Source organism: Bos indicus, chromosome 8, assembly GCF_029378745.1.
Source record: "Bos indicus isolate NIAB-ARS_2022 breed Sahiwal x Tharparkar chromosome 8, NIAB-ARS_B.indTharparkar_mat_pri_1.0, whole genome shotgun sequence".
In the NCBI taxonomy this organism is placed as follows: domain Eukaryota; kingdom Metazoa; phylum Chordata; class Mammalia; order Artiodactyla; family Bovidae; genus Bos; species Bos indicus.
Window position 1 is genome coordinate 102,396,202 of NC_091767.1, and position 15,015 is coordinate 102,411,216.

Here is a 15,015-nt window from a genome sequence, read left to right on the forward strand (position 1 = left end):
ACCACTGGAAAAACCATAGCTTTGGCTATATGGACCTTTGTCAGCAAACAATGTCTCTGCTTGTTAAGGTGCTGTCTAGTTTTGTCATAGCTTTCCCTCCAAGGAGCAAACATCTTTTAATTTTGTGGCTGCAGTCATCATCTGCAGTGATTTTAGAGCCCAGGAAAATACAATCTGCCACTGTTCCCATTTTTTCCCCATATATTTGCCATGAAGTGATGTGACTGGATGCCATGATCTTAGCTCTTTGAATGTTGAGTTTTAAGCCAGCTTTTTCACTCTCCCCTGTCACCTTCATCAAGTGGCTCTAGTTCCTCTTTACTTTCTGCCATTAAGGTGTTATCATCTGCATTGGGTATTTAAAAAATTAAGTTTGTCCTTAGCATGCTTTCCCTTCAAAATGATAAGCCTCTGTTATTATATACCTGTATAATTTGTCTTGTAAGCAGTTCTTCCAGGACAAGCAGGCTTCTCATCTCCTTTGCTCAGCCTGAGCAGATTAACCATTGTTGAGTGGAGATATAGAAAGATAAAGATAGAAGGGGGTGAATCACCTGGAAGCAAAGCCTTTCTTATCTTATTCTGATTAGAATCAAATCATGGGTTTGCGTTCTGTCTTTTCCATAGATTGTTAGAATGATATTCACAGGGCAGCTCCTGAGTGGTCATTCTTAGCTAAGAACTTCAGTATAAAAGATCTACTCCTGCTAATTCATAGCTCTTTTGTTCTTCTAAAAACTTTCATCAGTCTGTGTAGCCTTTCTTGTTTGCCTAGATCATTGTGTGTGTGCTTAGTCGCTCCGTTGTGTCTGACTATTTGCAACCCCAAGGACTGTAGCCTGCCTCTGTTCATGGGGATTCTCCAGGTGAGAATACTAAAGTGGGTTGCCATGCCCTCCTCCAGGGGATCTTCCCAACCCAGGGATTGAACCCAGGTCTCCCGTATTGCAGGACAATTCTTTACCATCTGAACCACCAGGGAATTGGCCACTCATAAATGGAGGCCCTTTAAGTTTTAAGTGTAACCGTTTGAAGTCGTTTTCCCCTTTGTCTCTGTCCACTGGTTACTATTGATGCATCCGATTAGTCTGATGCATGAGTGGTATAGCCACATAGACTTTGATATCTCTTTAGTGTGTAGAGTGTAGTTTGGTTTCTTTCCACAAACAGTGCTTTCAATGAATCCTACAACAGACTTATCATCTTTGTTATTGTTACTTCTTATGTTCCCTTAAGATTGTTTTTACTGAGACCCTGTTCAAGGGAGTGCATGGTAACCAGACTTAGATCACAAAATGGCTTAGGCCTAAAGTGGCTTCTCTTAAATCAAAAGGCTAAACCTGCTTCTTTTCCTCAGGGACCTCCTATGCTGCAGCAAAGAGCCAGTTTTGTCTCTATGATGGATCTGTTTCTTTGACTTTAACTTTTGTTTTGTGTTGCTTTTGTTATTATGTTGTTAGTTGCTCAGTTGCCTCTGACTCTTTGCAACCCCAAGGACTGTGGCTGTCAATGGGATTCTCCAGGCAAGAATATTGGAGTGGGTTGCCATGCCCTTCTCCTGGGGATCTTCCTGACTCAGGGATCGAACTCTGGTCTCCTGCACTGCAAGTGGATTCTCTGAGGGAGTGGGAAGCCCTTTGTTATTATAACGACCTGCCTTGGGGAAGACTGCACCTCTGCTGGAAAAGACTGATACATCACCTCTGGAGGTTGGCCATTCCAGGAGATATTTGCAAGATAATGGTCTTTACTTCTTCAACTCCTACCTGTCTCTGTCCTACAAAGAACCTGGCATCCAAACCCAGACAACATGGTTATTTTGAGACATTAGTCTGCTGTCTTTGTCAGCCAGCTTTCCTAATAGAATCGTATTCCTTGCCTCAATCTTCTGGTTAATTGGCCTGTCCAGCAGTGAGCAGACCGAGCTTGGACTCAGTAACACCTACACTATCTGTTTACAGTAGAGCTCACTTTGGTATTATCAACAAAGCCACAAACTTAGAAGAGAAAATGGTAGCTTTAGGTTTTAAAGTATAAAATCTAAGTTTTCTTTCTTTCATTTTCATTTTTTATATTTTTAGTGGTAAGGGCTTCCCTGGTGGCTTAAATGGTAAAGAATCTGCTTACAATTCAGGAGACCCAGGTTTAATCCCTGGGTGGGAAAGAAGGCAAAGATCCCCTGGAGAAGGAAATGGCAACCCACTCCACTATTCTTGGGTTTTCCTGGCGGCTCAGATGGTAAAGAATCGCCTGCAATGCAGGAGACCTGGGCTCAATCCCTGAGCTGGGAAGATCCCTGGAGGAGGGCATGGCAACCCACTCCACTATTCTTGCCTAGAGAATCTCATGGACAGAGGAGCCTGGCGGGCTTTAGTCCATAGGGTTTGCAAAGAGTCAGACATGACTGAGTGACTAACACAGTGTTGGTGGTGGGGTTTTGGAAATTATTCTCCGGCGTTCTTTCTTTATAAAGCTACAATTATAGCACGTGCCCTATCCCCTCCCATCACCTGCCAAATTTAATCTGGGCAGAACTCTGAGATTTTAAGGTCTTTACCATTTCCTTTTTCTTATTGGCCTGACTTATTTTCTTACTGTCTCATTTTCCTAAACTGTTATTTAATACATTGATATGGCAGAACTCTGGGAGTCAAAAATTTTTGCCAGTTCTGGCTAGAACCTGTGTATAAACTTAAGATTTACTCACGCCTAATACTCTTTGTAAATGAAATTAGTTTAAGTATCCTTATGATTACTGCACTCCAAGAAGGATACAGGCCAAGGAAAGAGAGTTAAAATATCCAAAGCATGGTGTAGTTATATTCAAACAGTTATGACCACATTTCTGTCGGTCATTTTGGAGTAAAAATGTGAGGCCAGGGCCTAGAGTATGAGTGAAACAACATCATGGCCATCAAGGAAAAGGGCCTTCCCTATTTATAGTCATCAAATTGTATTTCCCTTCCCTAGAAACCACTGCATTTTTTTTTCTAAACAACTTTAGTATATTGGCCTGAAACGTCAGGTTATGCAGAGGCACCAAGGCCTGATTTGTTACTGCATTATATCAAGATCTCTCCTTTATTCCTACATTCCTTTACCACTTCCTGCAAACAGCATAAGTGCAGGATTCATAAAAGATCGTGTTAGTTACTCAGTCGTGTCCAAGCCCTTGCGACCCCACGGACTATAGCCCTCCAGGCTCCTTTGTCCATGGAATTCTCCAAGCAAGAATACTGGAGTGGGGAGCCTTTTCCTTCTCCAGGGGATCTTCCCAACCCAGGGTTCCAACCCAGATCTCCTGCATTACAGGCAGGTTCTTTATCATCTGAGCCATGTATAGGAAAATTTCAAAGTTCACCTATAGAGACACTTGAAACAAACCCAGAGTCATTCCTCAGAATATCTGTGACCCTATACAGGTCATGAAAAGGCAGGATTAGTCCAATTAAACTTGTTGCATAATCACATGAACATAGTCCATATGCAGGAATCCTTGTTTATGGTAGTGTATTGTCTTTGATGTTGAATTTCCCCTGTCTGTGCTTGCCAAAAGCTTGTATCATCAGTCATAACTATTGATTCCAGAAAGCAGAAGAGTGACTAGATAGAGTTCCCTTTGTTAAATGTTTTTACAAATCTAAAAAAGAACATGACCCTAATCATTTTAAGAATAAAAGCTTTCTTCCTTATCATGAAAGTCAGGAAAGACTGGTGGCAGTCTCCAAAAGAATTATCTGAGGCTCCGGATTACACCTGACTGAGCTGGAGGAGAAGCGACCATATGGCAGATGTGTGACCACTTCTGTGTAGTCTTTTGTGGGATCTAATCGTAGGCCCCTGTGGACTATTGTTTCTCATTCACCATTGTGAAATACCAGGAAAATAAAAGAGGATTTAAAGTTTAAGGTCAGTGCTAAGACACAGAATGGGCATCAGAATTTAACCTGCTCACTAGTTCCCTATCTTCTCTCTATAAATTGATACATATTTTGCTAGAGATGATAGATTTTGCAAAAGAGATTCTGGCCCTCTCAGCTTTACAATGCGTGTGTTTGGGGGAAGTGTTGGCAGGAACAGAGGAAGTTTCTTTTTGATGATTCTCAAAAGTACACTGAGAAGGAATTAGATCCTTGAATCCAAGGAAGTTTTGAAACCTATTTTTATAAAGATGGCACCATACTTATTAAATGGGGAAAAGGGGACGGTAGAAAATGCAAAGCTATATGGGATTCAGTGCTGTTGTTCTTCAGTCATGTCTGACTCTTTGTGATGCCATGGACTGCAGCACACCAGGCTTCCCTGTCCTTCACCATCTCTCAGGGCTTACTCAAATTCATGTCCATTGAGTCGGTGATGCCGTCCAACCATTTGTCCTCTGTCGTCCCCTTCTCCTCCTGCCTTCAGTCTTTCCCAGCATCAGGTTATTCAGTATAGGATGTGTCATTCATTCTAATAGTATTCCAAGCAATACAAGCAAGTTGGTATACAGCCAACCTCAAGTACCCAGCTGAACATGAATGTTCCCTGGAAACTGAATAGTGTAAAGCCTTCCAAAGAAATAAGCTTCTCACCTATTTTTATATGAACTAAGTTTCATAGAAATTCACACTTGATATTTTTCTCTCACCAATTTCTAGACCATTTCTGATCTATTTTCTTAAAGAGCAAAGAAGTTTTCTATGCTAGACGAAAGAACTTTTATGAACCATCCACATGTGTTGATAGTCATTTTGTGGCCTTGGGAGAGAGGATAGGCAGAAAGGGCTTGAAAGTGGTCTTAGTTAGCTAGAATACTCTGCAAGAGAGAAGCTAACAGAAAGCTGACTTTTACCTAGGATTCCACTATAATAAATCCATTGTGGGCTTTCCTGGTAGCTCAGTGGTAAAGGGTCCACTTGCCAATGCAGCAGACGGGGATTCGGGGAAGATCTCACATGCCATGGAGCATCCAAGCCCTTGAGCCACAACTCCTGAAGCCCACATGCCCTGGAGCCTGTGCTCCACAATGAGAAGCCTGAGTAGCAGAGCTAGAGAATAGCCCCTTCTCTCCACAGCTGGAGAAAAGCCTGCACAGCAACAAACTCCCGGCACAGCCAAAAATAAATAAATTCATTAAATTATTAAAAAAAAAAAAATCCATTGTGAGAGTTTGCTGGTGGTTCGGTAGTTAGGATTCAGTGCTTCCACGGTTGGAGGCCTGGATTCAATCCCTGGTCGGGGAATTAAGATCCTGTGAGTCACATGGTGAGGTTAAAAAAAAATTAAAATTAAGGTTAAAAGGGAAAAAAAAAAGAAATTAATTGTCTATTGACCGTGGGAGGAAATAGATTCAGTTCCTGCTCTGTTCTCTAGTATATTTCAGTGTGAAATGTATCCTACAAGGTGATACTTCAAAACAGGTGCATAACTTGAAAGACATTCTTAGGATTTGGACGTCGAGAATACTGGTACATATTCTCTATGTCTATATGGACATACAGAACACTGATACATCTGAAGAGATTTGATTAAGTACTCATTAAATGGGCGTCTCTGATTGGTAATGCGATGCCTGGACAATTAGGAACCCGTGGGTCTTCAAAAGAAACCCGGTGAAAGGGAGAATATGTAAAAGTTCGTAAGGAAAATCAAGGGTATAAATCTTAATTAGTTTCTGATGCTATGTTCTTACTTTTTAAATTGTCCTTTACAGTTCATCTTATGCCCCAAACTGAGTGGTGACTGTTCAGTTTCCCCTTCTAACTTCAGCCTTGAAGCTCCATGAGGAAGGAGTCTACGTCTGCTTCATCTCTGTATGTCCCTCAGTCACTGATGCCAGAAGGCACACCACAAACATTCGTGTGTTCTCTCTTGTTGATTATTTTTGTGTGTATTCTTTTTTTTTTTTAACCATTCACTATAAATAAACCTTTGTGGACAAAAATCTTATTAGGTATCTGTTTGTACCTCTAATCTAGTCCCCTTATGGCAAGGTATTAACAATACCAGCTTGTTGAGTTCTCTCATGATGAAGCAATACAGTATCTGGCATGAAAGTTATTTAAATTCATAGTTGAATTTTGATAATCTGTAACGGATGTTTTGCCATTTCCTTTGCTGGAACCTATTTTTTCAGCTTGCTATCATAGAATCATGGGATAGAAGTTGAAGAGGGGGAAATAAATGGTGGAGTATTTGTGCTTTGGTATCTAAAGCGTGCCTCTTTTCAGCCTCTTAGTAACCCTGCCATATTCCCCTGTCTCTTTCCTTCACAGCACTAATCACCACATGAAACTGTTCTGTTTACTGTGTCTCCATCCTGTGTTTTGTTTGTCTTATTCACTGTTGAATTATTAGCACTTAGCTCAGAGTTTGGCGAAAGCTGGATAAATATTTATTGATTGGATTAATAAAAGAGGCACACAGGCTCATGAACGTGAACACCTACTTGGGATTTCTAAAGAACTCTTTCCTCCACAAATTGGCATTCAGGGACACATCAAGAGGATCCCACCACCTCCCTCTCTACTCTCTTCACCTTCCCACTCCCCACCCCAGCTACCAGAATTTTTGCTCTTTGGATAACATCTTGGATGGACTTTTGCAATAAAACCATTAAGGGGTAGTAAACAGAGAGACAAGACTGAACGTGCAGTTGTCTAGACTTAATTTAATAGAGAATATCTAATTTATGCCTTTTCCCCCCGCCATGTTCCCAGGTCTAATGCCCTGCTGATATTGACAGTGTATCAAATTCTGAACACACTGCTTGCCTAGGGCAGCAGTAGACCTTTCCTTCTAATTTAAATTAGCTGAAGGCTGGTGGTCCCATATGTGAGAGTGTATTCGTAATATCCTGACTGAACACAGGCCATCCAATTAGGTGAATTATCTTGAAACTCTTGCTTTTTATCTACTGACATTTGTGATCAGAAAGGCTGTTAAATTTCATCCATGGCATCAATTTTATACAAATTATTTCCTGCCACCCAAAGAAGCTACTTTTCTTCTCCTTATCTCATATTTAAGTTTGAACATACATTGAATGTATCTAGAAGAGCATTGATTCTTCAGAATAAGAGTTAGGTTTCTGATATTGTATATCTGATTCACTTTGTATTGTATTGTATAGCAGAAACTAACATGACATTGTAAATCAACTATACTTCAATAAAAATGAATTAAAAAAAAAAAGAGGTTTCTGAAACCCTATGTACAAATCCTTTCTGCCACAGTTTCCAGAGGACATCCCTGTTGGTGCAGTTACTCCTCTCTGTGTCTGTAGATAATTAAAAAATAATTCTGAGTAAAATGTTAGGGGAGCATATATTTATTGGCTGAAATCCCATGTAGACTAAATATTTATCAAGAAACAAGATTTGGGGAATTCCCTGGCAGTCCAGAAACTGGGACTCTGTGCTTCCAGGGCAGGGGACACAGATTCCATCCCTGGTCAGGGAACTAAGATTCCACATGCCACACAGTGTGGCCAAAAGAGAAAAAAAGACAAGATGAAACATTGTGAAGATTTAAAAAAAAAAAAAAAAAATCAAGATTTTGTATTTTTAATTATTGTATATAATTCTTTTTCTTAAAAGAATCTTCTGCTGACTCAACTTTTCCTGGGAAAATGGGCCATTCCCACATCATGGGGATGAACATGGATATGAGTGGTGGAGACAACAGTACCATGCCACCTCACCATCACCCAACCACTTCATCTGACCACTCCCATGATCACATGATGATGATGATGGTAAGTGCCGAAGGAAAGGCATCCCGGGCCCTTTCCCACCCACCTGGGTCATAGAAATAATCAAATTTTAGGACTGAAAGATGATTATGTTTGTTGTTTTTGTTCAGTCACTAAGTTGTGTCCAACTCTTTGCAACCCTGTGGACTGTAGCACGCCAGGCTTCCCTGTCTTTCATTATTTCCCAGAGTTTGCTCAAACTCACGTCCACTGAGTTGGTGATGCCATCCAACCATCTCATCCTCTGTGTACCCTTCTCCTCCTGCCCTCAATCTGTCCCAACATCAGGGTCATTTTCAATGAGTCGGCTGTTCGCATCAGATAGCCAAAGTATTGGAGCTTCAGTTTTAGCATCAGTCCTTCCAATGAATATTCAGGGTTGATTTCCTTTAGGACTGACTGGTTTGACCTCCATGCAGTCTAAGGGATCTCAAGAGTCTTCTCCAACACTACAGTTCAAAAGCATCAATTGTCCGGTGCTCAGCCTTCTTTATGGTCCAACTCTTACATCCATGCATGACTATTGGAAAGACCATAGCTTTGACTGTATGGACTTTTGTCGGCAAAGTGATGTCTCTGCTTTTTAATACACTGTCTTGGTTTGTCATAGCATTTTTTTTTTCAAGGTTAAAGATCAATTTACCGATGAGGAAAAACTAAGGCAGACCTAGAGAAGTCAAGTGATTTGCCCAAGATTATGTGGCAGGTTAATTTCAGGGCTATACCAGAACAGATATTTCTATGGTTCTTTCTTCAGTATGTCTTCCTTTCAAAATTGACCCTTTTCTTGATTAATTTCTTTAAGCTTCGTGTAGACGAGAAAAAAGATGAAAGTTGACAGTGAGGGCAAAGGAGAGTACATGTGGAGAAGTGCCTGTGTTAGTGATACGAAAATGAGGAGAAAGTTTTCCTCTTAAGTGAATGCTTCTTATTACCCAGAACTGCTGCTTATAAGTGTTCTAAGCTTCTTGACCTGAGATTCTCATGTAGAAACTTCGATTGTTTCTAACTGACATGTTTTGGTTTCCTGGCAGCCTATGACCTTCTACTTTGGCTTTAAGAACGTGGAACTATTGTTTTCTGGTTTGGTGATCAATACGGCTGGAGGTGAGTAAGCCATCAGGTGCTGTTTGAAGGTGACACTCACATGAGAGACAGTGACAAAGAATCTGGAAACCCAGCGCCTCTTCCTGCCAGAGTTACTGAGTCGTGAGGGTTGCAATTGTAACCGTCTGGTTTCCTATTTCCTACCTGGAAGATAAGGATACACAATGACTATTTAGGTCCTACTGCAAACCTCTCTTAAATAACATGTGTATGTTTTAGAGTTTCTGAAACATAATTTAGATACAGGTCAGAGTCTTTTGCAGACCATTGTGTTTCACCCTTTTCCAGAGTGTTTCCTTGTTTGATTGGTCTTGGACGGAAGACTATGGTCAAGTTTGAATGGCATAAGAAGCATTTTATATATACATACCACAAAATAACCCTAGCTTCAAAACTATTAATCGAGTACAGTCCTTCCATTTTACAGAAAAATTAAGCTTCAAATAGTGAAATGATTAGCCCTAAATAAATTAGTATGTCAGAACTAGGACGGGGACCTAAGGCTTCTGACCTAATCCAATGCTCTTTCTCCTTTACTGAACTGGTCTACAGCATTCATGACTCTTGACCCATCTTAGGGTCAGTCCTAGTTTGGGGGCAGTTAACCATCCATTTTTTTTGGAGTCTATAATGTTGAGTTAGTGTGCCTTAAATTCAAATTGTACAAGTTCAGTGGTCAGGTGGACCACTTTAGGTATAAGATAAATCTTTGGACCCACAAAATCGATTGTTTTGGGAAGAAGGAAAGCATTTAATTCAGGTAGTATGTTAAATCAGTTTTGAATACATTCATATTGTTACCAACAATTCACACTGTGAAAGACTTAGGATTGAAATGCCCATTCAAGAAATAGAGTCAGCACTCTTCTGCGGGGCAGGCAGGGCACACAGTGCAGCGTGTGGGATCCCCAGGCAAGGCTGGAGCCTGTGCCCCTGCGCTGGGAGGTCAGAGTCCTAACAATAAGCGTATTCTACATCGTGTGTCTGTGTGAAACTAGTTTAATCACGTCAAGCAGCCAGACCAAAGGTTATTGTTGTTCCACTTATTTTTTTATTATATTAATCAGAAAATGAGTATATTCTTTAGTAGAGACTGTAGTTTTCACTAAGATCATCTTAGTCTTTCTCTTCCATCCATGGGAGTGAAGAGGTAACAATATAACATATTCTGGAATTGACAGTAGAGAGTAGCAGTTTTTTGGAATTCCCTGGCAGTCCATTGATCAGGACATGGCACTTTGACTGCCCAGGGCCTGGGTTCAGTCCCTGGTCAGGGAACTAAGATTCTGCAAGCTGAGTGGCAAGGCCCATTCCCACCCACCCCCACCCCCCAACCCCCCCAAAAAAATAAGAAAAAAAGAGGAGCAGTTTTTCTGTGTTTTCTTTCTCGCTTGGAGAGCACACCAGCTAAGCATTTTGCATGTTTGACATTACTGCCATCTTTTCCTTTCCTACTTAGAAATGGCTGGAGCTTTCGTGGCAGTATTTTTACTAGCCATGTTCTATGAAGGACTCAAGATAGCCCGAGAGGGCCTCCTGCGCAAGTCCCAAGTCAGCATCCGGTACAATTCCATGCCCGTCCCAGGACCAAATGGAACCATCCTTATGGAGACACACAAAACTGTCGGGTAAGGAGATTGAACAGATCCAGGTGGAAGTTCTGGAGAGCTGAACTAGGCAAATAGCAAAGTTGCTATTTTATTAGCAACAGCCCTTTTCTTGAGTTAATGATTCTATGTCACCTTGATCAGCACTCTTTGGAGGCTTGGGGTTGTGAGTCATTAGGCCCAAAGAGGAATGATATTAACTCTTCTTAGAGTTCATTCTGAATTCTAAGCACTGGTCACTTTGGAAGAAGGAAAAGAATCCATATTTTAACATATTAGTCAAATAATAAGAAACAAGTTAAAGAAAGAAGTTTCAGGTCAGGGTACAGAAGAACTTCTATAGAAAGTTGTACCTGCCCAGCTCTGGTCTCATTTTGTTATGACACTGTGCAAAGGTCTGTATTTCACTTAAAGTATTTGGATGACTTGGTTTTCCCCACAGATTGGCAAGTCCTTTTTAAAATTCAGTTATAATAGAAATGTAGATCTTAAAGCTAAATTGGAATTCAAGGAATCCTATAGACCAATGTCTTACTCTCAAGGAAGCACAATATTATTTATTCCAATAGTACCCATGATTGAGGGCCAACCAGATTGTGACTCATCTAAGGTGATAGAACCAGTGAGTGACAGAGGAGACAAACAGCCAGGTCTCCTGATCCCTAATTAAGAACTGTCTACTATACCACCCCACCGTCAATTCTGTTTCCAAGTTTTTAAGAGTAAGCTTTGTGAAGGTGGAAGGCCTGAAAATGTTCGCAGAAATAAGTGCGGAAGGGTGTGAGTCATCCCTTTCAGGTTCCACGGGGGAGGTGAGTCACCCTCCAGCCTCCCTCTGCCCTCCTGAAGAGCTTGACTCCTGCTGCCATAGAACCATATCTGGCTGATGTCTATTAACCTCATAGCCCTATCATTTTTCATTCCAAGGACCAATAAACAAAACTTGCGTAGACACAGGTACCCTGGAGTTGCCAGGGTGACTGAGAGGGCAGCTGAGGCTGAGCTCAGGACTACAACTGTTCCCTTTCTTGCGCCTGAAGCGCGTGCCGAGCTGCCTGAGCACTCCCGGGGCCCTAACTCTGGTGTCCCTGTTTGCTCTCCAGGCAGCAAATGCTGAGCTTCCCGCACCTCCTGCAAACAGTGCTGCACATCATCCAAGTGGTCATCAGCTACTTCCTCATGCTCATCTTCATGACCTACAATGGGTACCTCTGCATTGCTGTAGCGGCCGGGGCGGGCACAGGGTACTTCCTCTTCAGCTGGAAGAAGGCGGTGGTAGTGGACATCACAGAGCATTGCCATTAACGTCGAAGTCCATGGTGTGGCCTTATCGATTGCAGTGGAAAGCAGTTCAAGACTGGAAGACAGGGTTCCACCTTCTCTTATCTCCTTACAACACACATACACCTGCTCAACAGAGGTTTAGCTTACAGTCTCTGAGCTAAAGTGGTAACTTCCTTCCCCCCACACTTCTTTCCCTAGTGAGCTGAGTTTCCCATTTCTCTTGAGAAGTCCTCTCCTCCTTCATTATCCTTCACAATCATCTTAGATCCGAGTTATATGTTCTTTTCTAATCTGGGTAGCTTTCTGTTCAATGGCTGCATCGCCTGCTTCCTTTTTTTTTAGTCTTGTGTTCTTTTTTTTCTTTTAAACAGACAGTTTGTGAATTTGATGGGTTTTTCCTGGGTTGGTGATGAAAATGGGTTAACTTTAGCCAGGATTGATGACAGGCAAGGGAAAGTCTTGCCCAGCTAAACCCAGAACCCAAACATGTTTTAGTCTTTGGACTCAATGATTGGAAGATAGGTTATGGCTTCCCTAGATGTGACGTGTTGCACTGAAATTTTTGTAGGGGGCAGAGATGGTTTGAGACTGTATAAATACAGGCCCAGAACTTGCAGGACAGTGCATTCCTGGGTGGCTGACTAATCAACCTATGTTCCCACTCAACATTTTAATTAGAATGAGCTCGTTAATCAAGAAAAAAAGGTGACAATCAATTTGAGAAAATAGATATTTTAAAATGAAACCATTGACATTTTTACTTTCACTTGGTACCTTAGTATGTCACAGCTGAATGAAGCAAGCGTTTAAACATTTTCTTCTGTTATTGTTTTCTTCTGTTATTGTCTGCCTCTAACCAGTGATTTTCAAACTTTAGCATGCATCATAAAATCACCTAGCGAGCTTGTTAAAAACCCAGTTGTTGGGCCTCGACCCAGAGCTCCTACATTGGTATTTTTAACAAATTCCCAAGTGATGCTCCTGCTGATGATCAGGGGACCATATTTTGAGCATCTCTGCTTTAAACTAAGGGAGTATCACCTGGTGGGTGAGCTACCTGGGACTGGGCATGGAAATTTGACTTGCTATTAGTAGGTGGTGTGTCTGGGCTTAACTCATGTACTAAATGCTGCTGGTCAATACTTAATCATTCCATAAACATTTATTCAGCTCCAGCTGTGTCTGTGTGCCCAGGTCCACGTGCATGGAAGAGCTGGAGCCAAAGTAACTTTTCTTAGCATGTATGAAATCACTAGTCCTTATTTTTAAAGATCTGTAATTTCTTGGAAGTAGCCTGAAGGTTGAGAAAGACCTTTGATCTGCAATGTAAATCAGCCAGTCTTGGGTTAGAAGGGCAAAAGCCCAGCCATCTCTGAGAGGCTTAGGGTGTGGTTGACTGATGGGCAGATTTTCCTCAGCCCCTACATCCAAAGGCATACCAGGCAGATCCTCATTCTCTGCATGACCATCTTTGTTACTCGGGGTGGGGAGAGCTTAATTAGATCACAAGTGGCCAAAAATTACTTTTCTCAGTGAAGAATGGTCTTGGATTTTTATTCTCGTTAATCGACACTGCAGTCTTGTTCCCAGTCCAACCTACCTCTGTATAGTGACTCTTGTGCTGGTCTATTAAATCCTGCCCTCCTTGGTGCTAGACTCCTTTTGTGCCTCAGGGCAGGAGAGAGAAAACACAGCTATCCTGTTGGCCTCTGTTGTGGTTTTGAAGTTTGTACTTTCTCTGTTGATGCCAGTTAAATATTGGAGGGCAAGAAATGTGTACTTACATGGCTTTGAACCAAGAGAGGGTTATAAGCTTACCGGATCGAGGTTAAAACCTTGAACCAACACTTATAATTTTATGTTTTTCTCTCATTCCAACCCCTTGTAGTGCTGATACTTAGTATAAGCAAAGGGAATGACAGGTACTGATAAAAATCCAACATTAAGGTACAAATAGCCTGTACTGTCTCAGAAGCCAATGAATAATAAAACCCTGAGAAATAAAATAAGAATCAATGTTTAGTAGTAACCCTGGTACTCTCTAGACATCTTGTCATGATCTGCTATGAAATAACCTTATCAGGTTATTTTCAAGGTATGAAAAATCAAGGCCAGTTAAGACAAAATGCTGTGAATTTCAAACTCTCAGAGAGAAGCAATTTGGGATACGTCTTTGGGTATTCAAGATAGTCTCATGAAAAACCTGAATTCTGTGATCTTGAGCTAGGTTGCCAAAGGAAGAAACTAGTGAAGGGGAAAAAAAAAAGTAAACCTTAAATTCTGTCTTTCTTGAGCTCTCGGACTGTGTTAATATTGATAATCTTGTTGATTTTCATATCTATACCCCTGTTCATTTAGAATTTTAGTGCCTGACTTCTTTGTTCCTTTTGGATGCCAATTGCTTGTTTCCTCCTGTTCACAAGTGGAAGCTGTATCGCGTGTCTTTGGCCCCTTACTGTCTTTCAGTCTTTTATCCCATACATCTAGTCTAGTAATCTCCCTAGCCCTCCCAATGCACTGGACAATGCTGTGCAGTGGGTTTGGATATTGATACCAACTGGAAGCTGTAAAACTTGTTCGAGACCCTAAGCACACTTTGAGGAGCAATTGTCCTGTTGGAATTTCTATGAGGCTGGGTAAAGGGCTACCTGGTACTATCCACTAAGTTACAAAATCTTAGGTACCGTCTCCAACCTATGCCAGAGGAACACTCAGCCCCTCACTGCCCACAGACAGAGTCCTCTGTCCACCAGGGAATCAGAGACTAAAGTTTCTTCACTACATCTATGGTAGGGTTCTCTGGAGTTCCCTTTTAGGCTGTGGGGCGCTGGTTTGGGGTTCCCTGTAGAAGCTGGAAGGGGAGGTGGTAGGGAGTATACTTCATGTCATTTACTGTTGGTCCTGCCCTCTCCAGCTGCTTCCTTGAGAAGATATGTCTAAAGATATAAAGTCTGCATTTGATATAATGCCTTAATCACTGGGTCTACAATTAATGTTGATTGTTTTAGATTGTAAGCTCCTGGAGGGCAGTATTGCTGTCGTAGGAATATTTTAACACTGTCATGTGCAAAAGAACAAATAAATATTTTGATTTTGTGATTCTATATATGTCTTCCACCCAGAGTGATATCAGAGTCAGTGGTCTCTTCATTGTCCACATGGACTCATTATCATCAGTTTTTAGGATGTCCGTCTTTCAGGTGGCATGATCCAGTTATATTTTCATCTCACTGCCCTCCTCCTTCACTTAAAACGACAGGCTTTGTACACGCCAGAAGAGTT

At 41.5% G+C, this 15,015-nt stretch overlaps 1 protein-coding gene across 1 annotated transcript in view; it reads left to right on the top strand.

Moving 5' to 3' along the window:
• The window catches only part of SLC31A1 (solute carrier family 31 member 1), a 34,306-nt gene extending 19,469 nt beyond the window's left edge, over positions 1-14,837 (top strand). Inside the window, exons 2-5 of the mRNA XM_019966744.2 lie at positions 7,581-7,738; positions 8,770-8,842; positions 10,302-10,470; positions 11,553-14,837. Of these exons, the coding sequence (XP_019822303.1) occupies positions 7,613-7,738; positions 8,770-8,842; positions 10,302-10,470; positions 11,553-11,754 (570 nt within the window). The 5' untranslated portion in view covers positions 7,581-7,612 and the 3' untranslated portion in view covers positions 11,755-14,837. The remainder of the gene's footprint in view (positions 1-7,580; positions 7,739-8,769; positions 8,843-10,301; positions 10,471-11,552) is intronic.
• Positions 14,838-15,015: the final 178 nt, after the last annotated feature.